The sequence below is a fragment of the Ammospiza caudacuta genome, chromosome 8 (genome assembly GCF_027887145.1).
Source record: "Ammospiza caudacuta isolate bAmmCau1 chromosome 8, bAmmCau1.pri, whole genome shotgun sequence".
NCBI classification, from domain to species: Eukaryota; Metazoa; Chordata; class Aves; order Passeriformes; family Passerellidae; genus Ammospiza; species Ammospiza caudacuta.
Window position 1 is genome coordinate 14,201,231 of NC_080600.1, and position 17,159 is coordinate 14,218,389.

Below are 17,159 nucleotides of genomic sequence, written 5' to 3' on the forward strand. Positions count from 1 at the left end.
GCATCTCAGCACCCTGTTTTTGTGGTTTTCACTGGAGAGCTGTGTTCTTATTCATTGTGGCATGAGGACAAAATTCTCACTTTTTTAATGGAAGGAGATTTGGACTGTATGTATTCATCCTACAGATAAATTATTCCAGTCTTCCTTTAAAGCAGTGAAATGATTTCAAGGCAGATCTTTTCAACAATATATTAAGGCTACCCTATGCAGAAATCTGTTCTGAAGCAATAGCAGGAACTGTCATGCCAAACCCTGATCCATGGTGCTGTTCAGATATTCCATTTATACTGAGGTTAATATTTGGGAGTCTTGAAGGGTTGCCTTGCACGGAGAGCAGGAAAGAAAGAAAAAGCAGACTGGTTCTCATGCCATGTCTGATCTTGTCTTACAGTACTTCTCATGAACTTGAGGTGGTCAAAAATAAAAGTATCCCCCATTTTGTTTGTATTAAAATTGTGAGAAGAAGTTAGAATGAAAGGGCATGCTGATGTCAGGCAGGTCATGTTTCCTGCTTTGGAATTGTGCTACTGTCTGTAGCTCAGTTTAAGGTCAACCAAAAGGCAGCAAGACTGTTTTTGTTGTGCCTTGGAAAAAATCCACAGAGTCCGGGTATGCAGCCTGAAGCCAAAATCAGATTTTATTCATGCTGGTTATATAAATTACAGATATGACCAAGCTATATACAGAATTGCGCTTCTTTTTTATTTTCTGCATGATGCTTGCTGAACTTACATGCAGCTTGCTTTGAATCACTCAGTGTAATGGACAGAGATGTGCCTGTTTCTTTGAAATTCACTTCCATGTATCACAAAAATATTTCATTACTTTTTTTCTGCTCACTCACTTTCAACTAACCTAAATAGCATGGGTGAAAGGAGAAATGAAAGTAAAATCTATGTCTTACTGATTCAAGGAGGTCCTGTTTTCATCACAGAAGTCTCATTTATACCTGCTTGAGAAAGCTGTAAGGTACAAATGTTCAAGGGTTTGTGTTTTAAGAGCTTTGCATGCAATAACCATGTGTGGGCAAAGCTTGCATTTTGGTCGAGCCTGCATTTGTGAAATACAGGGACCTTGGAGTTGCCTGTTTATTATTCTATTAACAGAGGTTTTAGGGATAACACTGGGGGAAATAAAACCAAAACAACAAAACCAAACAACCCAAACTCAGCAGTAAACACGTCTGAAAGAAAAATGAAGAGGGCAATTTACTGTTTTTACAAAAACTAGTTGTCCTGCTTGTTAAGTGAGCCTGTGACATGTAATATCCTGTCACACAGCACAAGTTTCCAGGTGGTCAGCATATGCTGCAGCTTTTCAGTAAATGTTTTTTAAAACTGCTTCCCTGTTGCCATTGACCAGTTAGCATCCAAACTGTCAGATTGGGTTTTTTTTATTTGTAGACTTTCTGACAGTACTTGCTGGGGTATCTGAGTGCCTCCTGCCCAAACAGATTTACTTCTGCAACTATTTTGTGAGAGGGGAAGTTTTACTAACTCTCTCTTCCAGTGGAGAAATGGAGACAGCCTTTTTAACACCACAAGTTTTATGTCTGCTTCCTTTCTGGAACTCCCTTCTCTCCCCAGCCTCACCTACCTGTCTTCCACAACTTCTGCTGTGGTGTCAGATAAAAATCTATGCTGATGGCAATTCATCTTTGGAGAAAAGCAATCCCCAGATACCTCTGGAATATCGCAAGTCAGGGGAACAAGAAGCTTTGCTTTGAAATAGTATTTGAATCAGTGGTGTATAAGATTATGAAAAAGCAGAAAGTATTTAACATCATAAATCCTAATTTCTCCAAACACATTGTCTTTAGTTATCTTTATATGCTGTCTTCAAAAGCAAAACATTTTGTTCTTATGCTCTTATATTTACAGCAATTCTATGGAAATTAGTTAAATTAGCAAGTAAAATTTATGTCTGCTGGGACCCCACTGAAGTCAAATGATGCCCAAGCCAGAAAGGATTTGGTCTTTTTTCAGTGACAACAGCAAATCTGACTTGCAAAAGGCTGTTTGAATCCCTAGGGAGAAAATTCCTTGTTTATGTGTTGTTGAAAGAGGCCTAAGAATAATGTAATGGTTTCCAGAAAAGCTGACTTTCGAGGTGACAGAAAAAAAAATTATGTCTTCTTTAACCCATCCAATGTTCACACAATTACTGATTTTTCCAATATGTGCACTTCAGTCAGTTGAGTAAGGAGAACTCAGCTAGAAGGAGAAAAAGGAAAATATTAGTCTCATGGCATTCACAGCTGTTCATTCAAAAGATAATGCAGATGAAAGCTTCTCTGGCTCAAGGTAACTGCAGAGTCACTTTGAAAATGTCATACAAACGGATAAGGATCTTAAAATCCTGTTTCTAGTTGTTTATAAAATAGAGGAATGCTCTTTACAAGACGCTGTGTAGGAAACTGTTGCAGTAAGAATAAGCATGGTATTTATTTTTGTATGAACTTTGTGGTTCTTGAAGCCTGTGGATCTGTATAGCAGGGTTCTTCCTGGAGTCTTGTTCTTTTGATGGATAAGGGAAGCTGGATTGGGGGGGAATAGAAAGGAATTCAGCAAGACTGCAGAAAGTATATCTTGCTAAAACTGAGTTACTTAGTTGTAGGATATTTTGTCCTGCTGCAGATTGCGCTCTTGTTTTCTGTATCTCACATAATGCTTTTTTATTGGCATTTCATGGTGAAAAAGTATTGCTTTAATAGTGCAGATTATCTGCTTGCTATACTCAGCCAGCTCTTCAGCAGGGTAGATTGTTGTGTGAGTTTGATAAAGACAAAATCTTCCTATTTTCCTCATTTCCATTTAGCAAGGTAAATTGAATGGAAAAGGGACGGAAGGAATTGTTTAAAAATCTTCTAAAACTATTTTTCTCATGCAATTTCCAGCAGAACTTTCTAATAAGAGCCTACAGAAATATCACCATCTAGCAGCACTGAACCACTCATCTTGGTACCTTTAAAATTGTATTTAACACTTGCAGTTTGCTGCCAGGCACATTCGTTTTGTCAGGTTCTGACCTTAAATGATGGCCATGGTCACAGCTAATTTTGAAGCTCTGAATAGAGCTGGTTTGAGATTTACTGAGCATGCAAAAAGAAACCAAAAATGTTTGGAGGCTGATGTTAACTGAAAGTGAATCCAACTGTTCTTTACTCTGACGAAAGTTCAGGGAAGCAAATGTGTGCGTTGTGCGTAAGTGCAGTTGGGGAGGTCAGAACTATTTCCACATGTTATAAACCAAAATAGAAATGAGTGGGGACATATCCTGGATTGGGTGGGGTAGGTTTTAATGCAGAATTTTAATTCAGGCTGGTTATTTCGTTTTCAGCTAAAGAACTAATTTGTCACAAGTGCTATAGGAGAAAAATGTGAAGAATAAAAAAAAGATATCTTATTCTTGAGTGGATTTTCAGGTTGCTGTATTAAAGAACTCATCCACTTGTATATAAAGTTTAACTGTACTTCTAATTACTGACAATCAGGATTCTGGTTTAGTTTTGTTCTGTTTGTGGGTAAGGAGAAGTGTTTACAGAGAGGCATTTGAAGGGGAGTTGGCAGGCTTTTAAATACATGACGATTTTAAGATCATAAATCATTGAACATACACAAAGTTAAGGGCTAATGTTAAAAAGATGATTTTCTTCTAAAGCTGCTAGAGCCAAACCACTGTTGTGTTTGCTGAGAAACATCTGCTGGACAAACTCCCACCTGGCTATATATCATTGTTCTAAAGACTCTGAGCCATGATGATTCAGAACAACATTTCTAGTCAATAAGGAAAAGAAGAATTAAAAAAAAAAATTATGTTCGTGGAGTATTTTCCTAACCTTTCTATATACTAAGATAATATCACTTTGCTGAAAAAGAAAAGTAATATCTATCTTTGTTTTAGTTGACTTTAAATTTTGTACTTTGAAACTTCATGTAAAATCGTGCAGTGTGAAAAAGTTGTGCAAGTTTGCTGAATTGGAAATTATCATATTCCTTGAGCAGCTCCCCTGAGCAAGTCCAGGCTTTTGTGCTGTCCATAGAATTAGTCTAGGTGGCATGTATTTGTCAGGGTAAAGCCTTCATTTGTGCAGGAACTCGGGGATCTTTGTGTTTTGGCATTCATGATTCATTTCCCAGCATGTCGGGCAATTCCAGTGCTTTCAAGATGCTTGCAGTATCCTGCACCATTTAGAATAGGAAATATCTGCCCCATTGTTTCAGAATGTAATGCAGCAAGTGATGAAAGAGCTCTGACTCACAGTTGTACAAGCAGCCTTTCATGAAGCAGCATCTGTGCTGTATCCTGTTTGCTTAATATTTATTTATGAATGGGAAAGTTCACAACTTACAGCAGTTTCAATGGCTGTGGGACTCAGGTGTTCTCTCAGCACAGCATAAACACTTGGAGACATTGGAAGAAGATCTGATGGAGAATGTGGTTCTGTAGAGTCATTTAAGCTAAAAAGAAAAAAAAAAAAAGCAAAAATAATCTAAGAAAAAACTTGAATCCCTCTATGCATATCAGTGGACTATGATGAATGTTTTTTAGGTTTATTAACCCTGTACTCAGGCTTGCTGCTGGCCCTGTAAGCTCATGCAACAACCTGATATACACTTAAAAATGTAGGAGATTGAGTCATGTTTGTCCTCTTTCCTTGCCCCTGACATCAGCTGCTGGGGAAAAAAAAGGAGTCAGTGAAAGAAAAGTAGATCAGAGTACCATAAAATCTGCAATTTTAACAAATGGTTTGCCCCATTAATGGAAAAAGCACTCTGCAGGTGAAGTCCTTTACTTCCCTTTCTTGTCTTTAGCAGTCCTTGCAAAACTATTTCCCAATAGTTTGGGGAAAGGAGGCAGGGGAAACTCAGAAATGGGATGTAAATGAAATAAAAATAACTGGTAAAGTGTAACACACCTGTGAGAATACTTACATTTTGGAGACTGGGATAAATACAGAAGGAACATAACCTTTCCCTCCTCCATCTGAGGGCTTTGAGACTAGAATAAAGAGTAGAGAAATTAAATATTGTCTAGTCATTGTATAATCTATTTGAAATAGATTATTTGCCAGAAGTGCTGCGGGCAATAATAAATTGTAAAGTCCCTGCATAAATAAGTAGCCATGAAAGTGAGAGGAATTTCTGAGATTAGTCCTTGAGTTCAGATCTTAGTCACAGAATTGCCTGTGCTCCCTTGAAATGAAACACAATATAATAGTGCAACTGATGAAAGAGATTTCGTTAGGCCTTGAAAAAAAATATACAATTCTTTAAGTTTGGTACTCTGAGCCTGCAGATCTCAGTTCTGCAAAGGCTTGGAGCTCTGCCTCTACAGATATAGCTTTGGCAATGTGCTCTGAGTTCCAATTCTTTTGCATGAAACTAAGCATATATGTAAGATTTTAGATGATTGGAGCATTAGGCAAAGTCTACAGAGTTAAAATGAAGAGGGAGAAAAGTACTGCAGCCTCCAAATATTTTTGAGTTGTGTAGGAATTTGAGTTCAAATGGAATTGTAACCTTTGAAACTGAAAGTCTAGAAGAATGTGTTTTATCTATTAAAAAAAAAGGCTTTGAGGGCTTTCTTTAAGCGAGAATGAATTTTATCTAAAAATGAGCTGACTTGTAACTTGGACAAAAAATAATGTGGGCCTGAACATATTTGGAACCATCCTTGTTTAGCCTTTTTGCATTTTCCAGTGCAGTTGCTAGGGGCTTTTGTCTGCCATAACAGCTTGGTAATTGTGCAGTATATTGGGAAAAGGTGGTGCAGATAAGCAGCCTTTGTTTTAGGGTTCCATTGTTCCATGAAATGAAACAAAATCGGGCTTCCAAGTTTTTTGGGAAATACTGAGTTTTCTTGAAATGAAAGAGACAGTACGCTACAGTGTAACACAATAAGCAGGATGACTTTTCAGTTTCCTCTCTGTTAAACACCCAAGCACTGAATTTTGTGATTCATCAGTCAGAGAAAAAAAATTCCATTTCTTAGCTTCTTTTAAATATTGTCATCACCTCTACTGTAACCTCTAAGACCAGGGATGTATTTGCAAAATGAAGCTGTCTAAATGACAGACACATGTTTAAACAGTTCTCATGAAGATGACTATTACAGGAGGCATCTTAATCTGTTCTCAGTGCTCAAACTGCCTCTTGACTTTGCAGCTGCTGTGCAGGAAGGGTAAATAGAGAAGTGGAGCCTAACCTTCGCTTGGCTGACAGCTGTAGTGTTTGCCAAAGGCTTTATCTTTGGGGATATCTGGGTACAGGTACTTGAGGGGGTTTTCAGGAACGTTGTCTGCCATGATAACTTTGTAGTCGCGCAGTATGTCGGCAAACGGCAGGGCAGATAAGCGACCTTTGTTGTAGGGTTCCACCGAATGAAATGTTACATCTCCTGCAGAAACACAAAGGAAACACAACCTGCAGATGAGCAACTGCAGCTGGAACACGTTTTTGCATTTCTTTTGAGGTTTACACTTGTACAGGCTTTACCTGTTCTTAGCTACATTAGTATCTTTCAACATTTAATTTCTGCATGTTTGGAAACAAATCTAAAGTATGCAGTTAGCAGGTGCACCTCATAGAGAGTTTTGTTAATATAAAGGGCTCAGAGGTAGAATGTCAGAGTTTTGGTTTGAGAAATTATGATACTTGTATCCTGTCCAAAACCATACTATGACATGATACATGTGAATTTTACTTTCAAACCAAACCAAACTCGACTCCTGTATTGCAGGTCTATTGCAGAGTTTGGGTTACTTTTGATTTAGTTGTTGGCTTGGTTTTAAAAAAAATTTAATTATACTTACCATTTTCTAGCTGATCCACCCAAGTAAAGGTAATTCCACCCAGATTGCTCTCACTAAACCTTAATAAGAATGTTCCTGGTGTCTTGTCTTTCAGCAGAATTCGTTCCTTTTCTTTGCTTACAAATCCCATTATGTACCTGAGGGTAAAATAGAAAATCATGGGTTTACTTTTGGGAAAAAATACAAACTTGGATCTGTGCGATGTGTAGAATAATAGAAGGGCCTGGGTTGGAAGGGACCTTAAAGTTCACCTGGTTCCAAACCCCGTGCTGTGGACAGGGACACCTTTCACCAGACCAGGTTGCTCAGAACAATCCACCTTTATACAGGTGCTCAAAACCTGGTTACAAAGCTTTATAAGGCTTGGGAATTATGACCAAAACTTTGTGTGATTAGACATGGAATATGGCATTGAGCTCAAAGTACTAATAACCCTGGTGAAATTTATCCCAGTACTTGATTGCACAGACAGAACTGAAGAAGAGATCTAAACCTACATTTCCAGGAGATCCCATGTTGTTCCCCTTTGACAGCAATTTCCAAAAGTTATGAATGGGAGAAGGGAGACAGAAGTGTTAAACTCATTGCAAATACTCCTCTGCATGGCTAAAACTGAGATGAGTAAAGGACAGAGAAAATGTGGAGAGAGATCAATCTACAACAGTTCCCTTGTTGCTCACCCATCAATCCAAAGGGGAAGAATGTGTTTTTTAATCAAGTCCAAGATTGCTTCAAGCCAAACCCAAAAGGTGAAAGACTTCCCAGGCAAATGTTCCTAACAGTTAAAAAACAACCACAAAACACAATCAAAACCAACACACCCGAGAGGAGAATCATGAGAGTGGTGTTACCCAACATTCACATGACAGTTTATTCTCAGTTTCTTAAGAATAAGCTACTTTTCTCAAGTGAGAATCACAATTTGAGCTGTGGTTTTGAGTAACATCTCTCTTTCAACCTGACATAAAACCAACTGATTTTTAAGATATGCATTGGAAGCACCTAATTTTTCAAGGAGAATAAAAATCACATCTGTGGTTTCTTCCTAGTTATACATTTATATTTTGAGTGCAAAGAAGATGAGAAAGTTGAACGTCCGTCCAAGGTTCTGCACATGTTTAAATAATGTAGTTAATATGAATTAGAGGAGCTTACCCTTCTTTATCAATACATTCTCTCTTCCTCATCAAAGTTATTGCATATATTGACTGTCTTGAAATAATTTAGGTCAAAACTAAGCTTATGAAAAATCTTACTTATGCTCTATGAAAAATGTATTGCATGTTTGGTAAGACTTTCAGTTGATCATATACAGAAATATATAAGGCACGCTCTAATGGCAGTTTCTGATATCTGTAGGAATATAATTAAGGAGATCCCAAATCCCAACAGTTTCAAGTGTTCTGAAAACACTTTCAGAAGCTTTGTGCTTTTTACACGGGATGTGATTATGTTGAGCTGAAAGTCCCACATATGGCAAGTGGGAATCTTATCAGCAGCATCAGAGAAACAAAGATAGGCATGGCTGTGGGTGTTATGAGAAATAAGAGTTTAGTGTTATTTTTGGCACAGTACCTTGCAGAACTTTGCCCAGGATAGTTGATAATCATTGTAACTGACTTGCTGTCCTGAAAGAGGAAAAAAACCCAAAAACCCCAAATGGGGCATGTATTATTCTGAAGTTATGAAATAGATATTGCTTGATATCTGTATAGTTGGGTAGGGGGTGAGGGGAGAAGTACAATCCATCCAGACTTGGGGAGGGAGGGATAGGGGCATGCTAAGGGACTGTAGATCTGGTTTTCTGTATTCTTTTGAAGCAGGTGATAATAGTTTTGGAAATATTTGTCTAAAGTAGCCTGTGACTTGGTTTTTGCAACACTCCATGCTCAGTTTCTGTTTTTAGCCTAAATGTTACTTCTCAGCTTTTCCCAGGGCCTTTCCCTTCTGGGGCACACTTGGGTCTCAGAGCACTCAGTAGTTCATCTTGCTGAGGTTACAGGGCCTCTTTGCTGTGCTGACACCAGTGAAGCATCTCTGGTGAGGCCCCAGAAATGAACAGACCCACAAATATAGGTACTTAAAATGAAAAAACCCCAAACCAAACCTCATAAGCAAGCAAAAATACTTCCTTTTGATTTCAGATGTATGAGATAATTGTTAAGGAGGCAAAATAACATCACAGTTCAGTGTGAATTTGATGCCCTCTTCCTTCAGTTGAGCAGCCTGGAAGTTCGAAAGTTGAATTACTTTGTGATAAGAATAAGCTGATGCCTGCTTTTCTTCAAAGAAAAAAATGTCATTGTGACATTTTTGACATCAGCTCTGGAAATGGAGGTCATGTCTTGCTGGTTTTGGCTGGGGTGGAGTTCATTTTCTTCACAGCAGCCAGTGTGTTTTGGATTTGTGCTGGAAACAGTGTTGGTAATACAGGGATGGTTTAGCCCTTTCTGAGCAGGGCTTACACACAGTGAAAGTCTTTTCTGCCTCTCAACCCTCCCATGAGCAAAGGGGCTGGGAGTGCTGGAAGCTGGGAGAGGACACAGCTAGGACAGCTGATCCTAACTGGCCAAAAGGATATTCTGCACCGTATGGTGACATGCTCAGCATGTAAACTTAGGGATAAGGAGGAGGAAGGAGGGGATGTTTGGGGTGATGGCATCTGTCTTCCCAAGTAACTCCTTTGTGTGATGAATCCAGCCGGATTTCCAGGCTGAACACTTGCCTGCAGATGGGAGGTAGTGAATGAATTCCTTGTTTGCCTTGTGTGCACGTGTGGCTTTTGCTTTATGTGCTAAACTGTCTTTAGCTTGACTCATGAGCTGTCTCGCTTTACCCTTTTCTCACTGTACCCCTCCAATTCTCTCCCCATCTCACTCTGGGGGAGTGGGTGGCAGTGTGGGGCTTTGTTGTCAGCTGGTGCTAAACCACAACATGTGCCTGAAGTCCCTACCTGTAGTTACCAAATATAAGAACCCCAAAGCAAATAAAATCTGTATATTTCTACACACTTACCTGTAAGTTTCTCTGCCAGCATGTTGAGCTGTTCACAATTGAGTCCACGACCAACATATGATGAGAATTGCCAGCTCAGGACTTCTAAGAGCTGGCTCAAAGTGGCAGCAGGGGGGTTGTTGAAGAAAGACAGATTCTGCAACAGAATGAATGCTTTGTTTACATAGCAACCATGAAATACATATCAGGCTGTAAGAGGAGGGTGCAAGTGCTTGAGCAGCATCTGGAAGTGTTGAAAGTGAGCTCTGTGTGTGGGGAAGCACTGGGGCAAACGTGTGGGCCCTCCCACCTGCAGCACCCAGAAAAGTCCAGTGGGGTGCCTGAGCAGGGTTGTAGGGTGAGACACTCCTAGAGAGAGCTAAACTCCCTGTGTGCATCTTGGATGTTAAAATGCCTTGCTATGCCTCTGGTAGTGTCCTGTGTAAAGGCAGTGACAATATGCTCCCATCCTGTCCAAAAAAAGTCTAGATGTTATCACTATATTTTAATGTTTAGTGTATGGAAACTTTAAACCATTACATACTGATATGGTGACGTGCTGTTGAATCATTTGCCTTATCTTAGTTTTTTCAGTTGTGGTTTTTTTAATTCTACACACAATGGACATACTGAGGACTGTGCAAAAACTCTTTGGAGTACCACAGAGTGATAATGCAGTCTAGCCTGGTGGTCAGCTGGCCTGCCACCATGGCAGACTGTCTGCCCCTTTCCCTGCTCTGAGCATCTGTGTGACTGCACTAATCCCCAGCTGAAAGCCTGAGAGCCACTGACAGCCCTGTTCCACAGCCTGCAAATACAGCAAAAGTGGCTGAATCTAAAATATGTGCTGAGACAGCTGGAGCCTTAGAAAGAATGATTCTGCCTTTGCTCAGGGTTAGAGCCACTAGAAGTTGCTCTTAACATTTATAATCTTCTCCACAGAAAGCACAAGTTGCCATAAAATTCATGGGGGAAAGCAGAATTTAAGTACACTACAGATTCACCTATATGCCTGCTTTCCTGGTCTGGAGTTGTACTGATAGAATTATTTTCTAACAGGTCTAGTTTTAGTCAGCTACATCCAAGAAAGATAAACTAAATCTAGTGAAGTCAGAGAAGTTGTGGAGAAGGCCGGTCACCTTTCCTTAGTTTAAGAACTACTACTTTAGGATGCAAAAAGAAAAGCTAAGGGTGCATGTGGTTTTTATAGCTGGGCAGGGAAAGAAAGATAAAGAGAACAACAATAAAGTGTGATGTTGATAACCGTGTACGTGACAAAAATGAGGTCAGTTCAAAAGGGAAATACATTTTTTTTTTACACTTAATGTAAATAATACAAATGTGAAATTGCAATAATAATAACACAAATGTGAAAATGCAGAAAGTCAGTATTTGCATACTGAGGACCTACCTGAGGATCATTGGTTGACAGGTTGTACCAAATAATGGAAGCCCATGCGTTGGGCAGTTGGCTGACATTGGAAATCATCACCACAGGCAAAGAGCTGGTCTGGTGGAGAGAATGAATGCCCTGTGTAAATGCTGCTGAGGAAAGTATTAGTGCTGTGCTGTGCTTTGGGGTTTTAGCCTCTCATTCTTCCCAAAGCACAGGCTTCTTTTCCAGAAGCTCTGGAAATCTTGTGTTAGCTTGTGGTTACTGCTGGGGGCCTCACCGAGGGCAGGCAGACCTGTGGTGTGGCCCAGCACAGTTGTACTTCTATAAACTGCTGGAAAATGCCTTTTTCTCCTGCCCCAGGTAATCTGTCCCAAATACTCACTTCCAAGTTTATGGTCAATCCATACAGGCAGACCTGTGTCTCAAAGCTGATGGAGTGCAGTTCCTCGGTCACCATGTGAGGGCCCTGAGGGAATAACCAGGTTATAAAACTGGGAGTGCACAGCTGGCATTTAACACTGGTTTACTGATCCAGCTGCTGAGGTTACACTTGGAAAAAAAACCTCATATCAAATATATAAGCAGAACAGGAAAAGAAGTGAAGGAAACAATTTGTTCAACTCTGACATTAAATTAGTCCAGAAGTCTGGTATTTTTTCTGATGAATCTAAAAGAACCCTTTAATTTTGTTCTAGACTTTTATCTTTTTCTGAAACGGTACTTTTAAACACAATTTGCACACAAGAAGTTAACAGATAATTTTGTGTGTCCGATAAAGGTTGTCTCCAACTTTCCTTTTCCTAAAGTTTCCTGACTGATTGACAATTGGACTTTAAACAGAGATGTTCAACTTCAAGGAGAAACAAACCAGAAACAAAGCAAATAGCCACAGCTTTAATGACAAATGGGCCTTCATCCAGGTTTGCTGTGGGTTCTAGTTGAAGGACTAGAGGCCTAAATCATTAATCCGAAGTAAATCTGGTATTAAAACCCCGTGCTTTTCTTGGATGAAAAACACTAAAATCTGTTTGTCATTGTTGATTAAAGTTTGTAGTATTAGCGTTTGTTTTGATTACAAAGCAGCATAGCTCTGCAAAGATCCACATCTCTGCCTCTTAGGAAACAGATTTCTTGAAATACATTTCCATCCTCAGAACTCAAAGTATAAAAATATATTTGTTCTTTTCCAGTTTTCTTTGTTGTTGGTCTTTTCCCTCCCCATCATGCATTTGTTTTGTCAGACTTTTCTTAAAAAAAAAAAAAAAAAAAAACCTGCAAATCAAAATGCTTTCCCATGATGAAATATCCAGCTCAACCTGTATTTCTGACACAAAGTTGATAAGGATTGGTGAAACAACCCTTCTTCCCCCATTATGATTTTGCAGAAGCAGATTTTTCTCATGGAAAAACCATCTAGGCAAAAAGATACATCTGCATGAAAGAACAAATCTAAAATAGAAAACTTCCACTTTTTTCTTAATGAGGCCAGTTATATTTAACTACACTTTTAGCATACTGAACACCCTATAACAAACCAAGTTTTGAAAGCATTATAGTTGCTGTTAACAAAGAAAATCCCAACTCTTGTTCTGCTAATAACCATTTTCACAGACTGACTTGGCCAAGGTGAGGCTCTGGTTGAGGAAATCAGCAGTGAACCAGGTCACAGTCCAGCTGTCCTAATTCTCCACAGCCCTATGATAGCTTTATATAGTTTTAAAGGCACAATGTGTAGAAATGGGAGGAAAATGCTGCTAAAACTGGAGTTGCCAACATTTCTTAACCTACATTTTTGGATTTGCTCGTTGTGGTGTCAGTGATTTTGTAAGCAGCAAAGTAACGGGGAGGTGAGCCTTGAGTTTCAGTCTTGCTAATGGGGTGCTGAGTTGTTCTGTTCAGAAACGTGTGTGAAAGGGGTACATGAATCTTCTGCTTTAGGTTTTGCTCAAATTCCTCATGCTCATCACACCTTCTGCTTTGTACTTAAAGAACACTGCAAATAACTCTTGTGCTTGTATAAATACAGCTACTTGGGCTGTGATGTGAATGATTTTATTTTTATATATGTTTTTTGTTTTTTAACAACTTTACTCTCAGCTATGCTGGATTTAGTGCTGTCATGCCATACACAGAGTCACCACGAGAGGGGAACCTACGACCAGGCTGGGACAAGTGCAAGTAAATTAGACACATTTTTGATCCCGGCTGAGGCAGCAAACCCCTTTGATATAAAGATAATGACACCCTGACTTTAGCTCTGAACCTGACCAGCAGAACATATATTTAAAGGACTTTTCCTGTAGGAAACAATTATTTCAACAACAGAAAAAAAAAAACTTTAAAAGCTTATTTGGTTTTGGTTTTTTCTTTTTTTTTCAAAGTCTAAATGACCAGAAAGGTAACCTTTGAGTGGAATGCACTCATTTGAATATAACTCTCTACCTTTTATTGTAACTTTTTCAATATACAGACTTCAGGCCCACAATTACAATTTGAGTAATTCCAAAGAGTTCTCATCACACTTATACTCACATAATTATTGGATCCTGTACTTAGTATACGTTTCAAAATATAACAACTCTTTGACTTGAATAAAATCAAATCTGAAATACTTGTGAGAGTATGCAAAAACAACATGCAAAATAAATGCACAAACCTCATTTCCTTTGCTTCCAGCACTTGTTTTCATTTCCTTGGGTTGCTGTATAAAGCAAAGCAATATTTATATGTCAGAGATACTATACACAGAAGTACATATAAAGAACGTAATTTATAACCAGGATGTTCTTAGTTATAATAAGATTTTATTTGCAATATGCAAATGAAGTCTAATGAAGACTCTGACACTGCACATTGAAAATTCTGTTCAGTGAGGGGTCTTTTGATATTTTTAAAGAATTTTTAGGAAACTAAGTTAATGCAACAAAGCATTAATTAGGGTGCTTGCCAAGTGTATGCCACAAAACAAAAAAAAAAAAGCTAAAACCATCGATCTCAATCTCCTTTTGCAAAACTACACTGATGCACTGCATCTGTGGTTAAGCCCCAAAATTACCACAGGCAAGAGAATGATAGTCACAATGCAAGACTCACTGGGCTCTCAGAGAAGTTACACAAACACTGCTCTAGTCTCTCACGAGGCTTTATCACAGGCATTAATTTCTGATAGATTTCAAGCATTCAATTCTATCTCCCCTAGAAAATTGTGGTGTGGTTTAAGGTTTTTTGTTTGCTTGTTCTGTGTGCTGGGTTTTTCTGCTTGGTTTGTTTTTTATTTTTTTGCTGTTGTTGGTTTGGTGTTTGAGGTTTTTTTTAACCAAACTGAGTTTCTGTGAAGCTTTTTAATTCAGCAGGATTACTCTTTCCTTTTCTGGTGGTAATTAGGATTTGCTTTCTCATTTCTGTGAAAATGTATAGTCTTATTTTAGAGAATGGATGAGGTATAGAATGGCATAAAGAGGTTCTAAGAGTAATCTTTTTGTACAAAGAGAAAGAAAATGAGTGTGGCCTTGACAGTAATACACTTCTCCTTCCAGAGTTTCTAAAGAATCTTTTTAATTTCTCTACTCTCAACAGTAAAAAAGTACTGTTTTTTACAATAGTAAAAAAGTGTCAAACCTACCAAATGTCGAAATTCTACTGACAAGCTCCCATTTGCAGACTCATCCATGTTCATGGCTTTCACATGTGTTCCACACAGAACAAATCTACGGTTACTGCACAGGACATGACAGTTATGGACTCAAATACCAGTGTATTGGAAAAAATTAATAAATATTGTATTTTATTGTCTTACCTTACAGTTGAAACATTCCTAAAAGAGAAGAGGGGTGGGGAAGAGGAAAGGCGTCGTGAATCAGTAAATGTGTAAGACAGAACTTGTACTGAGAAGCATATCTGAGATGGTAGATTTTCCCTGCTCAAAGTTGGTTTGTATTGACCCTACAGCTACAGTTTTTAAACTGAAGAACTGAAATTCATACTGTCCACTTGGACTTTTGCATCTGGCCATATGTAGGTAGTGTATTTTATCTTGCTATTTATTTTAGTGTATTTTATCTTGACATTTATTTTTAAGTATAAGGCTTCAGAGAGAAACAGCCTTGGCTTCTCTTGCTCCCTCCTCATGGGGTTTTTCCCTTTTTCTTGTGGGCCCACATCTACGTCCATGCAGCCAAGGTGGTTTTTAGGGGCTTGCAGAAGGAGGGAGGTAGCTGATACCTAGGGCTGGGGATGTTGCATTGTGAGAGCTCAGAGCTATTTCAAAACTAACTATTCCATAAATGCAATATAGTTTGATTTCAGACTTTTGTGTAATGCTGCTGTATCAGTCTGCTGAATTTTTTTCTGTCTTGAGACAAATCTTAAATGGACTTCTTGCCTCTAATTTGAAACCATCAATTAGACTTAGCAGCTTTGTTTGTAAAAAAGAAGTCTTCCACATAAAAAGAATTGTTACTATGATGTTTTCACTGGTGGTTTTCAAAATTTTCTTTTCCTTTTCCTTTTCCTTTTAAAAGCAGTTTAAAAATCAGATAGGGTAGCCACTGGAAAAAAACTGTGCTGTCTCTGTAGGGAGTAAGAGAATAGCTTCACTTTTAAGTTTCTTACTTGTCAATAGTTGCTTTCACTCTGATCTGGTAGTTCAGCTCTGGCAATTTAATTAGCAACCTTCAAAACAGAAAATGAGAGAGTGGATATTAATAAATGTCTCCCCAGAAAACACTAGACTGGTTGCTCCAGAGTAAAGTATCAGAAATTACTGTCATCTGAAAACAGATTAGGCATCTAGGATTACAATACAATTTACAGGGTTGTATACTCAGAAAGAAGAGCTGGGCTGTTCCTGTGCAGAGGGTGCCCTACCTTCCCTCTATGTGTGTGGAAAAGTTAGCATGTGTTTGAGGGAGTGGCTGGAGTGACACCAAATAATTAGGAAATGGATTTGTATGATCTCTGACTGCATCACAGGTGTGTGTGTGCTTTTCTTCATGTACCTCTTCTCACCACCAGCCTTCCATGAACTTTGTGCTGCAAGGTGGAAATGAAATGAGAGTTCCTCTCCAACCTTTGCTCTTTCACAAACTCAGGGAAGGACCTTCTGGGAGAGAAAGAACTTGTCTGTGATTCACCCAAGACCCCCAGAATGCAGCTGTTTCTTTGTCCTCTGTGCAGAAGTGGCTCTGAGTATTCTGATTTTTGGCTTGTATGATAAGGATCATTATTTACTCAGTTTGTAAAGTCATGCATACAAGAATTCAATGCATACAGAACCCTGAAGGTGTTGCCTTTAGCTTCAATGTGCCTTTCTTCCTTGTGTTTTACTCTTTACTGCCACTTGTTCTGCGTGACAGATTCTGTGGACTTGATATCCCCATTCCAGAAAATTTCCCTGCAGTTGAACGGATCTCTAATGCAGGTTGGCCTGCTTTGCTTTCTAGATTCTCCAAGGATAAAATACTGTACACAAATGAAGGAGTTTATATCAGATTTTTTCCCTTACCTTAATTTAACAGTGAACTGTATTAAAGTTTTGAGAACCATTGGCCTCTGGGGGTGTGTTGGCATGCAGGGCTGCCTTTCAACCACAAAGGAACTGTGTGAGAAGAAGTGAAACAAATAGATTTTTAGGAATAGGTATGAGCAAACAGATGGGTTTTTTTTTTGTGGGGAGGGAGGAAGGGAAAAGGGCTGCTATCTCCTAAAGACTTATTCTCTGCAGATGCTGAAGTAGGAGCTATGTATTCCAACTCCCAGTTCTCAAACTGATTCAGTGGTCTAACTGTCCCTGAAATTGTTCCCATAAGAAACAGATATTTGAAAGACATTGAAAATTATACCAAATTCTATAGTTCTAAAATACAATGATGACAAAAGTCTTGGTCTCACAAAATTTTATCAGAGCCATAAAACAGAGTATGAAAATACACTGAGCATGGCTCCAATGAAATTAAA

At 38.7% G+C, this 17,159-nt stretch overlaps 1 protein-coding gene across 1 annotated transcript in view; it reads right to left on the minus strand.

Moving 5' to 3' along the window:
* Positions 1-677: 677 nt before the first annotated feature.
* The window catches only part of STAT4 (signal transducer and activator of transcription 4), a 37,930-nt gene continuing 21,448 nt past the window's right edge, over positions 678-17,159 (minus strand). Inside the window, exons 9-23 of the mRNA XM_058809417.1 lie at positions 16,708-16,800; positions 15,816-15,875; positions 15,001-15,018; positions 14,827-14,920; positions 13,861-13,905; positions 11,587-11,670; positions 11,220-11,318; positions 9,830-9,965; positions 8,390-8,442; positions 7,495-7,589; positions 6,815-6,951; positions 6,208-6,399; positions 4,935-5,001; positions 4,352-4,460; positions 678-2,213 (exon numbers count right to left, since the gene is read on the minus strand). Of these exons, the coding sequence (XP_058665400.1) occupies positions 2,187-2,213; positions 4,352-4,460; positions 4,935-5,001; positions 6,208-6,399; positions 6,815-6,951; positions 7,495-7,589; positions 8,390-8,442; positions 9,830-9,965; positions 11,220-11,318; positions 11,587-11,670; positions 13,861-13,905; positions 14,827-14,920; positions 15,001-15,018; positions 15,816-15,875; positions 16,708-16,800 (1,309 nt within the window). The 3' untranslated portion in view covers positions 678-2,186. The remainder of the gene's footprint in view (positions 2,214-4,351; positions 4,461-4,934; positions 5,002-6,207; positions 6,400-6,814; positions 6,952-7,494; positions 7,590-8,389; positions 8,443-9,829; positions 9,966-11,219; positions 11,319-11,586; positions 11,671-13,860; positions 13,906-14,826; positions 14,921-15,000; positions 15,019-15,815; positions 15,876-16,707; positions 16,801-17,159) is intronic.